Source organism: Pongo pygmaeus, chromosome 7 (assembly GCF_028885625.2).
Source record: "Pongo pygmaeus isolate AG05252 chromosome 7, NHGRI_mPonPyg2-v2.0_pri, whole genome shotgun sequence".
Taxonomy (NCBI): domain Eukaryota; kingdom Metazoa; phylum Chordata; class Mammalia; order Primates; family Hominidae; genus Pongo; species Pongo pygmaeus.
Genome location: NC_072380.2, coordinates 8,425,331 through 8,446,695, shown reverse-complemented (window position 1 = coordinate 8,446,695; position 21,365 = coordinate 8,425,331). Strand labels below are relative to the sequence as shown.

General features: G+C 43.0%; 1 protein-coding gene and 1 pseudogene across 1 annotated transcript; both read right to left on the bottom strand.

Moving 5' to 3' along the window:
* Positions 1-6,746: 6,746 nt before the first annotated feature.
* LOC129042914 (olfactory receptor 7E24-like) lies at positions 6,747-7,523 on the bottom strand (annotated as a pseudogene).
* An 8,833-nt stretch (positions 7,524-16,356) lies between these two features.
* Positions 16,357-17,349, bottom strand: LOC129042871 (olfactory receptor 7E24-like). Its single transcript, XM_054499187.2, has one exon. It carries the CDS (start codon positions 17,242-17,244, stop codon positions 16,357-16,359), a length of 888 nt encoding a protein of 295 aa, XP_054355162.2. The 5' UTR covers positions 17,245-17,349.
* Positions 17,350-21,365: the final 4,016 nt, after the last annotated feature.

The window sequence follows — 21,365 nt, the reverse complement described above, 5'->3', positions numbered from 1 at the left end:
GTGGTATTGTTTTTCATATCCAGCGGGGAAGACAATATTACTACTCTCAATATCACAAGAAATGTACATCCCCCTGTGATATTGCTACTAATATCCTGGGGTAGAGAGAATGATGTTACTCCCAATATCGTCAAAGTCTCCGCCCCCCTCTTTGCTATTGTTCTTAATATACGGAAGGCAAGTATGATATGACTCTCAATATGGAAGGAAGAATACACGCCCCTGTGATATTGTTCCCAGTATACAGTGGAGGAGAGAACGCTATTAACACCAGTATCGCAGGAAGGGTAACACCTCTGTGATCTTGTTCATAAGGTTCAATCGAAAAGATGATCTAACCGAAAGTATCATAAATACACTGTGTGTCCACAGTGTCTGCTAACATGCAGGGAGCGCCGGGCGGTTGATATTACTCTGCGCATCAGCGGAGGGTGTCCACGCCCCTGAGATGTGGCTCCTAATATCCACGGGGAAGGGGGATAGATATTACTCCCCGCGTCACTGGGGGTGTCTACTCCCCTGCGTTGTGGCTCATAATATCGGGGGCGGGGGAGTGATATTTCTCCCCGCATCGCGGGTGTCGCCCGGCCCCCTGCGATGTATATGGCGACATCCAGAGAAGGAGAGGGGGATGATATTACTCCCAGCCTCGTGGCGGAGTCTATCACAGATCGGGACACTATCCACCCCCTGGGATATGGGGAGTACACCCACTGTCATATTGGGAGTAACATCATACTCTTCCTCCCTGAGTATTAGGAACAGTATCATGGAGGGTGTGTTCACCTCCTGCCATATTGTGCGTCATGTCATTTTCTCTACCCCTGGATATTAGGAACAACGTCACAGGGGAGGTGTACAACTTCTGCGGAATTGGGAGCTGTATCTTCCTCTCCACCTTTGGATATTAGGGACAATATCACAGGGGAGGTCTATGCCTTTTGGATTCTTGGGATTAATACCGTCCTCTCCCCGCCTGGATATTAGCAACAAGATCACAGATATGAAGTGGAATGGCGCAATATTACTTATCGCAATTAATAATATCAATTTTAATATCAATATTACTTATCGTAATTAATAATAATGTTACTATCGCAATTAATAATTAATAATCAATTATATCCATTTCAATATCAATATTACTTACTGCAATTAATAATTAATAATATTATTATCACAATTAATAATTAATAATAAATAATATCCATTTCAATGTCAATATTACTTATCGCAATTAATAACACCAATTATTAATTAATGCTAAAAATTATCGGTATTAATAACTGGTAATATAATTTTTAATATAAATACCAATAATAATAATTAATATTAATACAGTTATATGAACGATAACAATAAATGATTAATATTAATGATTAATAACGCCTGACATTAATAACTGATATTGATCTTATTTATTAGAAAACAGTTATATTAGCTCCTTATAATATTAATATTAATAATCGGAACACTTTTATTAGCAATTATTTATTAATATTAATATTGGTAATTCATATTCATGTGAATAATAAATGAGGAATAATGAATAGTAATATTATGCCTAATTCCTCAGTGGGTGTACACCCACCTGTGATGTTGTTCCTAATGTCCAGGGAGAGAGAGAGCGTGATATTCCGTTCAATATCGCAGTAGGTGTACACCCACCCGCTGATATTGATCCGAATATAAACTCCAGGGGGTGGGGTATGACGTTCCTTCCCATATAGCAGTGGGTGTACATCCACCCGGTGATATTACTGTTAATATTCACGGAAGAAGAGAATGCTATCACTCCCAGTATCGCAGGAAGTGTACACACCTTCTGTGACATAGTTCCTAATATCTGGAGGCGGAGAGGATGATATTACTCTCATTATCGCAGGCTGTGTACACCCACCCTCTGATATTATTCCTAGTAGCCAGGAAAGGAGAGGACGATATGACTCCCCATACAGCAGGAGGTGTACACGCATCCTGGGATATTATTCCTAATATCCATGGAGAGGAGAGGCTGATATGATTCCCAATATCGCAGGGGGTGTACATCCAGTCTGTGATATTGTTCTTAACATTCAAAGGCAGAGAGGTTGATATTACTCCCAATATCACAGAAAGTATACAAACCCGTGTGATATTGTTCCTACTATCCAGAAGAAGATGATATTACCTCCCATATCGCAGGAGGTGTACACCTTCCCTGTGATATTTTTTTTAATGTGCAGGGCGGGAGAGGATAATATTCGTCTTCATAGCGCAGGGTGTGTACGGCTCCCCTGTGATATGGTCCTTAATGTTCCAAGGCAGAGAGGATAATCTTACTGCCAATACCGCAGAAAGTGTACACCACCCCAGTGATATAGTTCCCATGATCCAGGAGAGAAGAGGATGATGTTACTTTCAATATCGCATGGGGTGGACACGCCCCCAGTGATATTGTTACTAATTTCAACGTGGGAGAGGACGATACTACACCCAATGCCGCTGGGGGTAGAAAGACTCCTGTGACACTCTTCTTAATATCCAGGGGGAAGAGGATGCTATTACTACACATAGTGCAGAGGATGTACAGCAGTCTGTGATATTGTTGGTAATTTCCAGAGGCAGAGAAGATATTACTAACAATAACGTCAACACGCTGTGTGACCACCGTGGTTCGTAATATCCGGGGGGGGAGACAGGGGTGATATCACTCCCCGCATCACGGGGGCGCCCTCGCACCCCTGCGATGTGGCTCCTAATATCCAGGCGGGGAGAGGGGAGCGATATTACTCCCCCATTTTTCCTACGATCTTTTCTCTGCTGCCACCCTTGGTTCACAACCTGGAACATTGTTTTCCATATTCTAGCAAGATGCCAGTACTAAATCACAGAGGATATACACCCTGCGATATTATTCGTCATATTGTAGGGGAATGTTAATCCTGTTGTCACAGGACTCTACACACTGTGATGTTATTCCCAATATCCTTGCTGTTCATTCATAATAATGTCACAGTGTGTATACACCTGGTGGTGTTATTGTTGTTCTCCTAAGAGGAGGTTACTTTTATTGTCACACGGGGTAGATTCCCTTTGATAGTATTCATAACATCCTAGAGGGATGTCACTGCTTGTGTCACAGGGTTTGTACACCTTGTCAAATTACTCGTATTATAAGATGTCACTCCTCATATCACAGAGGTGTACACTCTGTGATATTATCATCATATTCTAGGGAAATGTTACTTTTCATGTCATGGAGGGTGCACACCTTGTGAAATTATTCGTTATATTTTTGTGGGATGTTACCCCTAATATCACACGGGGTGTACACACAGTGATGTTACGTGCAATATTCTATAGGAATTTTACCCGTAATTCACAGGTCCTGTACACCCTTTCATATTCGTCGTAATAGTCTAGGAAAACATGACTGCTAATGTCACAGGGCGTGTAGACCCTGTTATAAAATTCATAATATCCTAGCGGGAGTTCACTACTAATTTCACAATGCGTGTACACCCTTTGATATTATTCGTATTTCCTGAAGAGATGTTACTACTGATGTCCCAAAGCAGGTGCATTCTCTGATATTATTCGTTATATCCTCGGGGGATGTTACTTCTAATGTCACACGGGGTGTACTCCCTGTGTTGTATTTCATAATATCCTAGGGCAAATTTACTTTTAATGACACAGAGGGTGTACACATTGTGATATTTTTCGTGATATTCTAGAAAGATGTTCCTCCTAATGTCACAGGGGTCTACTCCCTTTGATAGTATTCATAATTTCCCAGGGGTCTATACTCCTATTGGCACAGAGGATAACACCCTGGGACATTCTTCGTCATATTCTAGCGAGATGATACTCCTAAAGTCACAGGGGGTGTACACCCCGTGATATTATGCTTACTATTCTAGGGGAATGTTACTCTTAATGTCACAAGTGTGCTCCTTCTGTGATATTATTGAAAATATGCTAGCAGGATATTACAACTAATGTCACAATGCCTGTACACCTTGTGATATTATTAGTAATATTCAGGGGGGATGTTACTCCTAACGTTACGGGGGTGTACACCGTGTGGAGTTGTTCCCAATATTGTATGGTGATGTTACTCCTAATGTCACAGGGGGTGTACACCCTTCGATATTATTTGTAATCTTATAGAGAGATATTACTTTAAATATCACAGTGGGTATACACACATGGGGTACACCCACTGGGATATTATTTGTAATATTTTCAAGGGATATCACTCCTAATATCACAGTGGGTGTACCCCATATGTGTACACCCTGTGATATTATTCGTAGTATCCATGGTAAACATTACTTCTAGTAACCCACAGAGGGTACACCCTGGGATAGTTTTCATAATATCATAGGGAGATGTTGCTGCCAATAACACGGTGGGTGTACACCATGTGTGTACACTCTGTGATATGATAGCTTATATCCTAGGGAGATATTCCTTCTAATATCAAAGTGAGTTTACACCTGCGATATCATTCGTAATATCCTAGAAAGATGTTGCTGCTAATATCACAGAGGATGTGCCCCCAGTGACATTATTCACAACATCCCAGGGAGATGTTACTCCTAATGTCACAGGGTGTGTTCACACTGTGATATTATTCGTAATATCCTAAATGGATATTACTGCTAATGTCAACACACATGTACATCCTCTGTATTTGTTCGTTATATCCTCAGGTGAGGTTACTCCTACTGTCACACAGGGTGTACTCCCTGTGATATTATTCATAATGTCCTAGGTGGATGTTATTCCTGGAGTCACAGGGGCTGTGCGTTTCGTGATATTATTCACAATATCCTAGAAAGATGTTCCTCCTCAGATCACAGGGGATGTACACCCTGTGATTTTATTCATACTACCCTAGGGGACGTTATACTCCAAATGTCACAGAAAGTGTACACTCTGTGATATTCCTAGTAATGTGTCAGGGAAATGTACTCCTAAAGTGACAGGGCATGTGCACAATGTGTGCACAGCCTTGTGATGTTACTTGTAATGTTCTCGAGGGATGTTAATGCTCATATTCCATATGCTGTTAACCGTGTGTGAACAACTTTGTGGTATTATTTCTAACATACTAGAAGAATGTAACTCTTAATATCACATGGGGTATATGCCATGTGTGTACATATTCTGTGATATTATTCATAACATTGTAGGGAGATGCTTCTCCTAATTTTACAAGGTGCATACATTATGTGTGTACTTCCCCTCTGATGTTATTCGTAATATTCTAGGGAGATGTTACTCCTAATGTCACAGGGATGTACACCCTGTGATATTATTCATTGTGTATCAGAGGGATATTTGTACTAATGTCATAATGCGTGTACACCTTCTGATATTGTTCATAATATCCTAATTTCACAGGGGATGTGTTCCGTGTGGTATTCTTCTTAACATCCTGGATGGATATTGCTCTTCACGTCACAGGGTGTGTTCACCTTGTCACATCATTCATAATATCCCAAAACTACGTTATTCCTCAGGTCACAGGGGGTGCTCAGCCTGTGATATTATTCGTCATAGTTTTGTGATGTGTTACTCCTAAAGTCACACGGGGTGTACACAGAGTCCACACAGTCATATGAGTTGTAATATTCTATAGAAATGATCCTCGTCAACCACAGGGGCTGTACCTCCTGTGATATTCATCGTAATATCCTAGGGGGATATTGCTACTATTGTCACGGTGGTGTACACCCTGTGATATGACTCTTCATATCCTTGCGGGATGTTACTACTAATGTCACAATGCGTGTACACCCTGTGATATTATTTGTAATATCCTAAAGAGATGTGACTACTAAGGTCACAAAGCATGTACACCCTCTGATATTATTCGGTATACCCTCGGGGGATGTTACTCCTAATGTCTCACGGGGTGTACTCCCTGTCATATTATTCACCATATCCAAGGGGGATGTTATTTTTAATGTCATCCAGGGTTTATATCCTGTGTATTCAATGCCTGTGATACTATTCCTAATATCCTAGGGGCATGCTTTTCCTAATGTCACATGGGTTGTACACCATGTGTGTACACCTGCTGTGATATTATTCATAATATCCTAGGGGAATGTTACTCCTGATGACACAGGTGATGTACACAGGTGGTGTACCATGTGTGTACACCGCCTGTGTTATTATTCATAATATTCTAGGGGGATGTTTCTTTTAATTTCACAAAGAGTGTACAAAATGTCACAGAAGGTGTCCACCTTGTGACGTTATCTGTAATACCCTAGAAGGATGTTATTCCTAATAGGTCTCTGGGGTGTACACACTTCGATATTATTTGTAATCTCATAGAGAGGCATTACTTCAAAGTTCACAGTGGATGTACACACATAGTGTACACCCCGTGATATTATTCTTAATATCCTAGGGAGATACAACTCCTGATATCACAGTGCGTATACCCCGTGTGTGTACACCCTTGATATTCGTCGTAATATCCCGGGTAACTATTACTCCTCGTATCACACAGTGTGCCCACCGTGTGATATTTTTCATCATACTTTAGGGAGCTATTGCTTGTAATATCACAGTGGGTTTACCCCATGTGTGTATACTCTGTGGCAGTATATTTTATATCCTAGGGAGGTATCACTCCTAATATCACAGTGGGAGCTCACCCTGTGATATCATTCTTAATTGACCTTGCAGCCTTTTTTAACCCACATTACAGAAGAAATGGAACAGATAAGGACATATTCAGACTAGACTGTGCTGCCGTGCGGCCGCCACAGGACACTTTTAATAGCCCTCTTTCTCAGGCTTCAGACGAAGGGGTTCAGCATGGGGGTGACCACAGCGTACATCACTGAGGTCACTGCAGCCTTTCTCGGGGAAGATGACACATCTGAACTGAGGTACCCCCATATGCCTGTTCCATAAAATAAGCAAACAACTGACAGGTGAGACCCACAGATGGAGAAGGCTTTATACCTCCCACCTGATGATGAAGCCCTCAGAATGGAGGAAACAATTAGATATTAAGAGAAAAGGGTCCCCGAGATGGGAAGAAAACCAGATATGGCGGCAGGGAGATACATGATGATATTATCGGTGAAGGTGTCACAACATGCAAGATGAGGGAGTTGAGAAGGGTCACAGAGGAAATTAGGAATTTCCACATCCTCAAAGCAGGCCATTTGCAAGGCAATCAAGTTGTGCAGCTGGGCGTCTAAAAGACTGAGAAAAAAAAAAAAGACAACAAAACTAGAAAGCCACAGAAACACGGCTTCATGATGGCTGAATGATACAGAGGGTGACAGGTGGCTACAAATCGGTCATAGGCCTTCACACTCAGGAGCATGTCTCTCTTCCACGCCTCCAAAAATGGCAAAGAGAGACATCTGAGTCAGGCAGCCTGCCTAAGAGATGACTCTGCCGTGAGATTGGATGTCCACAATCATCTTGGGGACCATGCTGGAGGTGAAACCGATGTCAGGCAAGGACAGGTTGGAGAGGAAGAAGTACATGGGGGTGTGGAGGTGGGAATCAGGGCTGACGGCCAGGCTGATGAACAGGTTCCCGAGCACCGTGACCAGGCACATGGACAGGAAGAGCCCAGCAAGGACCAGCTGCCGTTCTGGATCCTCTGAGTTTCTAGGAGGAGGAATATAGAGACATCTGTTAGATTCTTTGGGTCTGTAGAGATTGGACACCTTTTGCCTAGAGAAGAGGGTTGAAAAATAGGAAACAAGTAAACCGACACCTAGCATTGTGTCTGCATTTTTGATAGAAACAATTCAGAAGTAATGTTTTCAGATTTCAGAGCAATCCATACTCAGCAATATTTTGCAGTTCTGACAAACTCAATTGTCTTCTAATTCTTTCATCATTGATTTCTGTGTTATTCACTTCTTGCTGTACACACCTGCCTTAGAGACACTAGATACAAGAATGTTCCAAGAACCAGATCATCATATCTAACGAATTCCTAATTGCCAGAAAATACAGACTATCTTTTCCGACGAAAACTCTGCAGTAAAACCATTCTCTTCACTTTAAGAAAAAGGTTATCCTAATTAAAGGAAATTAAGAACTCAAATATTTTATTTGATTCGAACAGATTGATACACATTCCGTTGAATTAGAACATTTATAAACACTGATAGCAGCTGAGACCATGCCATCTGGAAATGAAATTAAAGTTGATAGTTCATAAGCAGAAAATAGTTCCACAGGCCAGTAAGGTCCTAGTGATTTCATCATTATGTTTTCGGACTTTTCTCCTTCAAGAGAGTAATTGCTTACTCAAATCGGTGGATCTTGCTTTAGAATTCATGGAGGCTATAATTCCTGTCCTTAGCTTAGGTGGACTTAGAGTTTTCAACAAAACGTTTGGCTGGATGCGGTGGCTCACGCCTGTAATCCCAGCACTTTGGGAGGCCGAGGAGTGCGGATCACCTGGTCAGGAGATCAAGACCATCCTGGCCAACATCGTGAAACCCCATCTCTATGAAAAACACAAAAACTTTGCCCGGTATGGTGGCGCGCACCTGTAGTCCCAGCTACTCGGGAGGCTGAGGCAGGAGAATGGCTTGAACCTGGGAGGCAGAGGCTACAGTGAGCCGAGATCACACCACTGCACTCCAGCCTGGGCAACAAGAGCAAAATTCCGTCTCAAAAAACGAAAAACTAAAAACACACACTCTGTCATACTGATGTCACACTGATGACAGCCAATTTTTGTGAACCAAGGAAGTGTCAATTCAATAATTCACATAGATTTTTACTTTTGCTATCTCCTATGTGCCAAGCAAGATATTGGCTTTGGGGAATCAGAAACAAAAGAGACTCACTTGCTCCTCTCACAATACTGAGTACTTACTGAGATAAGGACAAAATAAAATGTCCTGTCTGGAATGCAGGGAAACCAGAACTTCAGGTCAGGAGATATTTCCTTTGAACTGTATGGAGTTGAGGCTTAAAATATTAACGAATGTATCTAAGATTCACTTTGCCTTTACTTTACACATCCATCACATAGAGATCACGCAGCGGGCACCCACGATCGGTTTAATCATAGCTCACTTCCGTTGGATCAACTAGAAATCAACTCAGATGAGAGTGCTGAGTCTCAGAGGATGGACATCTCACCCCTTGCCATACAGATAAGTAGAAAGGGTGGTATTGAAAATTAATGGCCAGACTCTAAGTCCCGGGTACTATACTTGATGGTCTCCCAACTCTCAGAAAGTTGTGGGGGTTTTTTTTGTTTGTTTTTCTTTTTGTTTTTTGGAGATGGAGTCTCATTCTGTTGCCCAGGATGGAGTGCAGTGGAGTGATCTCGGCTCACTGCAACCACCTCATCCCAGGTTCAAGCTATTCTCCTGCCTCAACCTGCGGAGTAGCTGAGATTACAGGCGTTCGCCACTAAGCCCGGCTAATTTTTTTCTCTTTTTAGGAGAGATGGGGTTTCACCATGTTGGCCAGGCTGGTCTCGAACACCTGACTTTGTGATTCCCCTGCCTCAGCCTCCCAAAGGGCTGGGGTTACAGGCGTGAGCCACCGCACCCAGCTTCAAAAAGTTTTCAGCAGATTTCAAAGGTCTTAACCACAGGCATATCTGATGAGCATTTTTGAATTGCTTTCCAGTTTCCTCAATAGCAATGGAAGCCAAACTCTGAATTGATGACCCCTTTGACGAAGTCGAGAGCTGTAAGGAAAGCCAGGAACAAGGCCAAGGGAGAGATGCGTCCCGAATGATCCTGTGCCAATTCTTTCTGGAATCTTTGATGTGATCTCAGCTGACCTTTCCATACTTGACACAGTGACTGTGGCACCCACTGGTCTAGCTGTGGTCTCCAAGGAACCCCCAAAGGGAAGGGCACAGTGAGCAGGGGCATTGGCCTGAGTGACAAGGATTTGAGAAAGCAGGTGGGATGCAGGGAGGGGACTGGCCAAATGTCATGTGTCTGGACTTAGACTGCCTGGTTCGTATTGGATTTCACCTTTTTTGACTTCATGATCTGGTACAAGTTCTATGAAAATGCGCTGCTCCTTTTCTAGTCTGTAAAATCATCATGAAATGTGCACTCATAATGGGGAGACTATGCAGATGAAATGAAACAAGCTGCATAGAGCACAGAGCTCAGAGCCTGGCCTTTAGGAAGCCCTCAGTAAGGGTTCATGGTGTCATGGTGTCTGTCATCATCCTCTTTATCCTCACCATCACCTTCATCATCTTTTTGTTGTTCTGAGGGAACAATTTAGAGGGACTCATTCCCTGCTATCATTGGTGAGATGTCTGTGAAAAGGACAAGCAGTGGGGGAGGAAGGCAACATTTTGAATGAGATTTCTGAGAGCGACCCCCCCCCCCCACAACCAAGAACTGAAACTGCACAGTCTGCTGAGCTGACAGTTTGCACATTGGTCTCCTCCCATCTGCCCACCGCACTCTCCTGTTTGTCCTGAGAAGGAGGAAAGAAAACAAGGCTCCCGACCATCCCGCAGCACTCACTGAACCGCCCTTCCCCTCTGCTGGGCCATGACCACGGAGAACAGGTCAACTGTCCTCCCAGCATGGTGCACGTTGGAGGCTCAGACTCCGTCCTTAATGCTGGCAAGAAGACAGGGTGAGACAGGAGCCTCCTTATACAGGTGACCGGTGTGGAGCCCACAGGCCTGGAACCCCACATGCAGGGCTGGAGGCACAGACTATTTACTATTCTGTGGCCTGGGGGGCTCAAGGCACAGAGCTCCTCATTAGCCAGAGTGGCCCAAGATCCCCAACCTCTAAGGATTTCCTCATCATCATGCAAGAAGAAGAAGAGAAAAGTGAGTGTCCATGGAAGCTCTGGGGCTCTTCCTCTCATCAGAAGGAAGCTTGTGTGGATTTTTCGCTTCATTCTTTCCTTTTTTAAGATCCAAGTGCTTCAATTTTCATCTTTTATGATGGGGAAATATGCCACATATAAATATTAAAAATTATAAATATATATTATTTCCTATAGAATGGCCTGTATCAACATTGACAATTTCCACTATTTCTCAGTTGACAGTTTAATCACATTAAGTACATTCACATTCTTTGGAAACCATCACCGCCATCATCTCCAGAACAGTTTTATCTTTCACAATGGAAATTGCACCCATTCACCAAACTCTCCATTCCTCTCTGTCTCCCACCCCTGGGGCCACCATTCTATTTTGCAGCTCTGAGTTTAACTCCTTTAGATCCTTGATGTGAGTGGAATCATACCGTGTTTAATTTTTTTGTTATTTTGTTTGTTTTGGAGACAGAGACTTTCTCTGTCACCCAGGCTGGAGTGCAGTGGCATGGTATCGGCTGACTGCAACCTCCACATCGTGAGTTCAAGCGATTCTTGTGTCTCAGTCCCCCGAGTAGCTGGGATTAAAGGCATGTGCCACCACGCACAGCTAATCTTTGTATTTTTAATAGAGATGAGCTTTCACCATATTGACCAGGCTGATCTCAAACTCCGGACCTTAAGTGATCTGCCTGCCTCAGCGCCCCAAACTGCTGGGGTTACACGGGCGAACCACTGAGCCTGGTCGTGTTTATCATTTTGGAATTTATTTATTTAACTGACGATAATGTCTTCAAGTTTCATCCACGTTGCAGCCTGTGTTAGAAGTTCCTGTCTGTTTCTTTTGGTTTATTTATTTATTTATTGTTTATTTGTTGGTTCTGTTTTGTTTTGTGTTTACATGGAGTCTCACACTGTCGCACAGGCTGGAGTGCAGTGGCACAATCTGGGCTCACTGCAACCTCCGCCTCCCGGGTTCAAGCGATTCTTGTGCCTCAGCCTCCCGAGTAGCTGGGACTCTAGGCACACGCCCCCACGCTTATCTAATTTTTGGCATTTTCAGTAGCGACAGGGTTTCACCAAGATAACCAGACTGGTCTTGAATTGCTGACCTCAGGTGGTCCGCCCACCTCGGTCTTCCAAGATGCTGGGTTTCCAGGCGTGAGCCACCGCACCGGCCAGAAGTGCCTGCCTTTTGAAGGCTGAATAGTCTTCCATTGTATGAATGAACTGCAGTGTGCTTTTCCATTCATCTGTCCACGAACCCTTGGGTTGCTTCCACATTTTGGCTGTTGCGAATAACGTTGCTATGAATATGGGTGTACAAATATCTCTTCCATTCCTGGCTTCTAATTCTTTTTGGTAGGTACCCACAAGTGCAACTGGGGAACATCTGATAATTCTCTTTCTACTTTTCCCAGTACACGCCATACTATTTTCCCTGACCCTTCACGGTTTTACATTCCCTCCAATCAGATTCGAGCATTCCTACTTCCCTCTAGTTTCACCAATGCTTGTTTGTTTATCATATCCATCCTAATGTGTGGTATCACAATATTGGTTTGATTTGCGCTTCCCTATGATTAGTGATTTTCAACATCATTTTAGATACTTACAGGCCATTGCTATATCTTCTTTGGGGACACGCCTACTCGAGTCTTATGAACATGGCTAACAGGATGCTTTGGGTTTCTTGTTGTTTAGTTCTAGCTGTTCTTTACATATGATGCATATCAGCCTCTTTTCAGATATATGATTTGCAAATATTTTTCCTAATCTGTGGGTTATCTTTTCACTCAGTTCACAGTGTTTTTTGATGCACAAAAGTGTCTGTCATTGAGATGGAATCCAAGGAATCTAATTTTCTTTTGTTGCTTATGCTTTTGGTGTCATATCCCAGAAAGCACTGCTCAATCTGATGTCATGAAAGTGTGGCCAATATTTTCTTTTAGGCATATGATACTTTTAGCACTTGGGGTTAGGTCTTTGATCCAGTTTGTGTGAATTTTTGCACCTGGTGTGACATAGGGTCCACCTTCATTCTTCTGCATGTGGAAATCAAGTTTCTCCATCATCATTACTTGAAAAGGCTGCTTTTCCACCAATGAACTTTCTTAGCACTCATGTTAAAAATCATTTGAACATATAGGTGAGAAGTTATTTGTGGGCTCAAAAACAAACAACAACAGACAACAGATAAGGATACAGCATGGGCCCAGCGCGGTTGCTCACGCCTGTAATCCCAGCACTTTGGGAGGCCAAGGTGGGCAGATCACTTGAGGTCCGGAGTTCAAGACCAGCCTGCCCGACAGGGAGAAACCCCCGTCTCTACTACAAATACAACACTAGCTGGGCGTACTGGGGCATGCCTGTCATCCCAGCTGCTCGGGAGGTGGAGGCAGGAGAATCGCTTGAACCCAGGGGGCAGAGGTTGCGGTGAGCCAAGATTGCACCATTACACTCCAGCCTGGGCAACAAGAGCGAAACTCCATCTCAAAACAAAAGCCAAAAACAAAAAAACCAGCATGATTTCGAGAGCAGAAAGAGAATAGCTTCAAAACCAGCATAATGAGAAAGTTAGGAAGCTTCTTACCAAAGAACCCGGAAATATGCAAGAAGTTCTTGTGAACTAAAATTTTCATACTGCACTATCAAACAGTAGAACTCACTTGTTCCATCTTTCTGTATTTTGGGGCCCAATTATCGACTTCTCTTCTGTGGGGAAAAGAAAGAGAGATCAGATTATTACTGTGTCTGTGTAGAAAGAAGTAGACATAGGAGACTCCATTTTGTTCTGTACTAAGAAAAATTCTTCAACCTTGAGATGCTGTTAATCTATAATCTCACCCCCAAACCCGTTCTCTCTGAAACATGTGCTGTGTCAAATTCAGAGTTAAATGGATTAAGGGCTGTGCAAGACGTACTTTGTTAAACAGATGCTTGAAGGCAGCATGCTCTTTAAGAGTCATCACCACTCCCTAATCTCAAGTAGCCAGGGACACAAACACGGTGGAAGGCTGAAGGGACCTCTGTCTAGGAAAGCCAGGTATTCTCCAAGGTTTCTCTTCATGTGATAGTCTAAAATATGGCCTTGTGGGAAGGGAAAGACGTGACCGTCCCCCAGCCTGACACCCGTAAAGGGTCTGTGCTGAGGAGGATTTGTATAAGAGGAAGAAATGCCTCTTTGCAGTTGAGACAAGAGGAAGGCATCTGTCTCCTGCTCATCCCTGGGCAATGGAATGTCTCGGTATAAAACCCAATTGTATGTTCCATCTGCTGAGATAGGGGAAAACTGCCTTAGGGCTGGAGGCGGGACATTCGGGCAGCAATACTGCTCTGTAAGGCATTGAGATGTTTGTGTGTATGCATATCTAAAGCACAGCACTTGATTCTTTACCTTGTCTATGATGCAGAGACCTTTGTTCACGTGTCTATCTGCTGACCTTCTCTCCATTAGTATCCTATGACCCTGACACATCCCCCTCTCTGAGAAACACCCAAGAATGATCAATAAATACTAAGGGAACTCAGAGGCTGGCGAGATCCTCCATATGGTGAACACTGGTCCCCTGGATCCCCTTATTCCTTTTTCTATACATTGTCTCTGTGTCTTTTTCTTTTCCAAGTCTCTCTTTCCACCTAACGAGAAACAACCACAGGTTTGGAGGGGCAACCCACCCCTTCATCTTCATTCCCCATCCCACGCGTTTTCTTCCTAGCATCTGCTAACCACCTTTATACTTTCCACCTTCCTGAGATTCCTTTTGTGTGTAGGTGTGTGATGGAGTCTCTTTCTGTTGCCCAGGTTGGAGTATACAGGCACAATCCAGGCTCACTGCGACCTCCACCTCCCGAGTTCAAGTGCTTCTTGGGCCTCTTCACCATGTTGGCCAGGCGGGTCTCGAACTCCTGGCCTCAAGTGATCCGTGCGACTCGGTCTCCCAAATTGCTGGGATTACAGGTCTGAGCCACCACATCTGGCCAAGATTTCCTTTTTTGGTCCTACGCAGAAGTGAGGACATGAAATATTTGTCATTCTGTGCTTGGCTTATTTCACTTCATATACACACCTGCAATCTCATCTATTTTGTCTGCAGTGGAGAGGATTTTATTCCTTTTTAGGTTGAATAATACTTTATTGTGCGTGTATACCACAGTTTCTAAATTGAAACAAATTTGTAAAAAGCAAATAGTTTTAAAATGTCTCGGAAAGTGAACCTTCAGGGATACTCTGCCCATTTTATTCTTTTCTATTTCCCATCTTATGTATATGCAAGTGTATAACAAAGCAGAAATCGATGTGTGTCTAAATCTACAACTTTAACAAATGTAAAATGAAAATGCTAAGTGGTGGCTGGGCGCGGTCACTCACGCGTGTAATCCCACCACTTTGGGAGGCTGAAGCGGGTGGATCACCTGAGGTCGGGAGTTCAAGACCAGCCTGACCAATATGGAGAAACACTATCTCTACTAAAAATACAAAAAATCAATAAATAAGTAAAAATTAGCCGGGCATCGTAGCACATGCCTGTAATCCCAGCTACTTGGAAGGCTGAGACAGAAGAATCGCTTGAATACAGGAGGCAGAGGTTTCAGTGAGCCAAGATCATGCCATTGCACTCCAGCCTGGGCAACAAGAGTGAAACTCTGCCTCAAAAAGAAAAAAAAAAAAAAAGAAAAAGAAAAAAATAAAAAATGCTAAATTGTAAGAAACAGCAGCATAATAAACATTTGTATGGTGTTGATGGACAATGCATTTAAAGATAATATATGAAGAAATCATATTACAATTAACTTCTGTTCTTAATCATTGGAGCTTGATGCCTCTAAAAACTTCGTCATTGCAACCACCTCTGGTGCTTCAAAAAAAAAAAAAAAAAAAATCCACATACTCACACAGGTACAGGGAAATCAGAATCTCAGGTAATGAGACCCAGGCCTCATCATTTGAAAGCTCCCCAGGTCATTTGACTCAAAGCCAAGATTGAGGACCGGTTACATGGATCTCTACACATAACCTGCCTAAATAGATTCTCTAGATGCAGTTTATAAAGAAATTCCACATGAACTCTGGAAGAGGGTATGAATTTGATGTACAGTATGTCCTCACTTAACATCTTTGAAAGTCTCTTGGAAACTTCACCTTTAAGCAAAATTAGGTATAGTGAAACCACTTATTCCTCACCAACATTATAACTACACAACTTTGAACGCACCAATGGTTTTGGAGGACCTGCTGTACATTGCTTCCATAAAGTCAATTTTCAGAGAATTCAAAAATGAAGTGAGGACATCATGTATATAAAAAGATGGTTTTGATTCCACCTGGAGGACAGGGTTATTGCTCAGAAACTAAAGGAGGCCGCCTAGGTATAGAAGATTCAGTCATGAAGTTTCTGCTAAACAAAGGATCCCAGAATACTCACACATTCCAGTTAAAGGTATAACGAAGAAAACAATATTCACATAGGAAATGCGGAAAGGAATAAAAGCCATCAAGCCATAAAAATAATGTGACTAAGTTGCAGGATTTGCAGATGTAGAGATTTAATGTGGCTGCCCTTTCTTACCCACACAAGAAAAAGGATGGAACAGATCATGAGATTCGACTGTTCTGCTGCTCAGCCTCCACAGGGCACTTTGAATGTCCCTGTTTCTCAGGCAGTAGATGAGAGGGTTCAGCATGGGGGTGACCACAGTGTACATCCCTGATGCCACCACACCACTCCTGGGGGGTGGTGACACAGCTGAAGTCAGGTACATGCCAATACCTGTTCCATAAAATAAGCAGACAACTGCCAGGTGAGAGCCACAGATGGAAAAGGCTTCAGACTTCCCATCTGACGATGAAATTCTTAGAATGGAGAGGACAATGTTAGAGTAAGACAAAAGGATCCCTGAAATTGGAAGAAAACCAAACATAGTACTATCTAAATATATAAATATGCTATTGATGACGCTGTCAGAACAGGCAAGGTTGAGAAGCTGAGATGGCTCACAGACAAAATGAGAGATTTCCACACTCTTCAAGAAGGCGAATTGTAACACAATCCAACTGTGCAGCTGGGAATCCAACAGGCTAAGGAAAAAGGACACCAAAACTAAGAAGACACAGAAGTGAGGATTCACGATGACTGGGTAGTGCAGAGGGCGACAGATGGCCACAAATCCATCATAGGCCATCAGAGTCAGGAGCATGTCTTCTATACATGTGAAAAGGACCAAGAAAGACATCCGTGTCAGGCAGCCCGCATAAGAGATGACTCTGCTATGCGACTGCATGTCCACAATCATCTTGGAAACCATGGCCGAGGTGAAACCGATGTCAACCCAGCACAGGTTGGAGAGGAAGAAGTACACGGGGGTGTGGAAGTGGGAGTCAGAGCTGACAGCCAGGATGATGAGCAGGTTCCTCAGCACCGTGACCAGGTACATGGACAGGGACAGCCCAGGGAGGACGGGCTGCAGTTCTGGATCCTCTGAGAGTCCCAGGAGGAGGAATTCTCAGACACCTGTGAGATTCCGTGGCTCTGTGTGACTTGGACAACTTGGGGAGAAAAGAGGATTGGAAAAATGAAAGATAAAAACCAGCCCTTAATGCCGTGTGTATATTTTGGATGCAAGAAATTCACAAGGAACATTTTCACACTTGAGGACCATACACCGTCAGCAATATTTCTCAGTTGTGACAAACCCAAAAATCTCAGAATTATTACATGATTTACTTTTTTGCTATTCAACTCCTTCTGTACATACTACTTTAGAGAAAATCCACTGAAGAATGTTAGAAGACCAAAACCTAATATATAAGAAATCCGTGATCTCAGTAAAATACGGCCTACTCTTTTCAGAAAAAATAAAATGCAATGAAGATGCTCTTCTCTCTTTAAGAAAAAGATCTCAGTCTAATTGAAAGAAATTAAGAAGAAGTGAAATACACTCTGTTGTATTCTGACACCTTGCGACAAATTCCTTTGATGTAGAATATGTATAAGGTTGATACAAGAGCTTGGACCGCATTCTCTAAAACGAAATCAAACCTTAGAGTTCTTCATTGGAAGACCTTTTCACATGCCAGTTACTTTTCATATTTATTATCATCCTTAGGCTTTCTGACATCTTTTCTTCATAAAAGTACATGCACACTCAAATATGGGAGCTGATTTTCCAAATTAATTGAATATATAACTCTTGGCCGAGCTCCGTAGCTCACACCTGTAATCCCAGCACTTTGGGCGGCCGAGGCCGACGGATCACCTGAGGTCAGGAGTTCCAGACCAGCCTGGCCAACGTGGTGAAACCCCGTCTCTAGTGAAAATAAATAAAAAAAAAATTGGCCAGGCATGGTGACAGGTAACCCTAGCTACTCGGGAGGCTGAAGCAGGAGAATCCCTTAGAACCTGGAAGGCAGAGATTGGACACCCTGTGATATTATTTTGGATATCCTAGGGAGATATTGCTCCTGACATCAGAGTGGGTGTACACCCTGTGATAGTGTTTGTAATATCCTAGAAAGATGTTGCTCCTAATATCACAGTGGCTGCACACCCTGTGACATGAATTGTAATATCCTACAGAGATATCATTCCTAATAATACAGTGGGTGTACACCCTATGATATTATTCATAATATATTACGGAGATACGACTCCTGATATCACAGTGAGTGTACACCCTGTTTGTACACCCTGTGATATTATTTGTAACAACTTAGAAAAATATTACAGCTAATATCAAAGTGGGTGTACACCCTGTCATGTTCTTTGTTATCTACTCGGTAGATATTACTCCTAATACCACAGTGATTTTACACCATGTGTGTACACACTATGAAGTTATTCGTAATACCCTAGTAAGATATTACTCCTAATATCACAGTGGGTGTACACCTTGTGATATTATTTGTAATCACCTAGGGATATACGACTCCTAATATTCCCGTGGGTGTACACTCTGTGATGTTCTTTGTAATGTCCTAGGAAGATATTACTCCTAATATCCAAGTGGATGTACACCAGGTGTGTACACTCTGTGATCTAATTTGTAACATCCCAGAGAGATATTGCTCCTCATATCACAGTGGGTGTACACTCTGTGATATTATTCATACTATCCTAGAGAGTTATTGCTCCCAGTAACACAGTGGGTGTACACCCGGTGATGACATGATTCTTAACATCCTAGAGAGATATTACCTCTAATATCACAGTTCCTGTACACCCTGTGGTATTATTCATAATATCCTAGGGAGATATTATTCCTAACATCACAGTGCGTGTACACCATGGGTGGACACCCTGTGATGTTTCTCATCATATCCTAGGGGGATATTACCCTTAATGTCACAGTGGGTTTACACCGCGTGTGTACACACTGAGATGTTACTCGTAATATCCTAGGGAGAAATTATGCCTAAAGTTACACTGGGGGTACACCATGTGTTTATGTTCTCTGATGCTATTCATAATATTTTAGAAAGTTATTAGTCCTAGTGCCACAGTGGGTGTCTACCATGTGTGTACACTCTGTGATGTTATTGGTATTATCCTAGGGAGATAGTTCTCATAAGATCACCATGGTTGTACATCATGTCTGTATTCCCCATGGTGTTATTAGTTATGTCCTGGGTTGATATTACTCCTAACATCACCATGGGTGCACACCATGGAAGTACATTCTGTGATGTTACTCGTAATATCCTAGGGAGATATCACTCCGTGTCATAGTGGGTGTACCGCCTTGTGATATTATTGGTAGTATCCTTGGGAGGTATTACCCCTGTTATCACAGTGGGTGTTCACCCTGTGATACTGTTTGTAATATCCTAGGGAGATATTACTGTATACCCTGTGATATTATTTGTGACCTTTTACGGAGCTATTTCTCCTAAAGTCAGAGTGGGTGTACACCCTGTAATATTCTTCCTAATATCACAGTGGGTGTACACCATGAGTGATATTTTTTCTAATATCCATCGGGGAAGAGGATGATATTGCTTCCAATATCACAGAAGGTGTACACCCCCCTGTGATATTGTTCCGAATATCCAGGGAAGGAGAGGATGACATGATTCCCAATATCACTGGGAGTGTACCACCTCCCGCCAGGATATTGTTCTTAATAACCAGAGGTGGAGAGAATGATGTTACTCCCAATATCACAGGGGTGTACACCACCCCTGTTTGTAAACACCCCCTGTGATATTGTTCCAAATGGCCTGTGAAAGTGTAAATATGACTCCCATTATCGCACGGGGTGTTCAGCCCTGATGATATTGTTTTCTAACATCCAGGGAAGGAGAGTATATTACTCCCAATATCGCAGGGGTTGTACACCCTTTTGTGTTTTTGTGCCCAATATCCAGGAAAATAGAGGATGATATTACTCCCAATATCGAAGTAATTGTACAGCATCCCTGTGATATTCTTCCTCATATCCAGAAAGGAAAAGAATGAGATTACTCCCAACAGCGTAGGAAACGTACACCCGCGCTGTGGTATCTTTCTCAGCATCCAGGTGGGGAGAGGATCATGTTACTTCCAATGTCGCAGGGTGTGTACACCCCATCTGTAATCTTGTTGCTAACATCCAGGTTTGGGGAGGACGACATTACTCCCAATATCGCAGGGGGAGTACACTCCCCCGTGACCTTGTTAGTCATTTCCTGGTTGGAGAGGATGATATTACTCCCAATATCGCAGGGGGTGTACACACCCCTGTGAAAATCTTCCTAATATCCACAGCGAGAGAGGATGATATTACTCCCAATATCACAGGGGGTGTACACAACCCTGTGATATTGTTCCTAATATCCAGAACGAAAGAGGATGATGGGACTCTCAATATCGCAGTGGGTGTACACCCCTCCTGTCCTATTTTTCTGAATACCCTGAGAGGGAGAGGATGAAGTTACGTTGAATATGACAGGGAATGTACACCCACCCCCTCTGATACCCTTCCTAATGTCCAGGGGAAGAGAGGAAAATTTTACTCCCAATATCGCAGAGGCATTACACCCCACCTGTGATGTTGTTCCCAATATGCAAGGGGGGAGAGGATGATACTACTCCCAATATCGCAGGGCTGTTCACATCCCCAGTGACATCTTTCCTAATATCTAGGGGAGAGACAATTATATGACAGCAAAGGTCGCAGGGTCCGTACATCCCTTCCTGATATTGTTCCTAATATCCAGGGGGGAAGAGGATGATATCAAATATGAAAGTGGGTGTACACCCCCCACCCCCACGATATTGTTCTTAATATTCTTGAGGGGAGACAATGATATTACCCCCAATATTGCAGGGGTCGTTGACACCCTCCTGTGATAGTTTCTGATATCCGGTGGGGAGAAAATCATATTACTTCCAATATGGTAGGTGGTGTATACCCCACCTGAAATATGGCACCGAATATCCAAAGAGGGAGAGGACGGTATTAATACCAATATCGAAGTGTGTGTACACGCCCCTTGTGATATGGTTTTTAATATCCAGTGGGCGGGAGGATGATATTAGTCCCAACATCCCAGAGGGTGTACACTACCCCTGTGATAT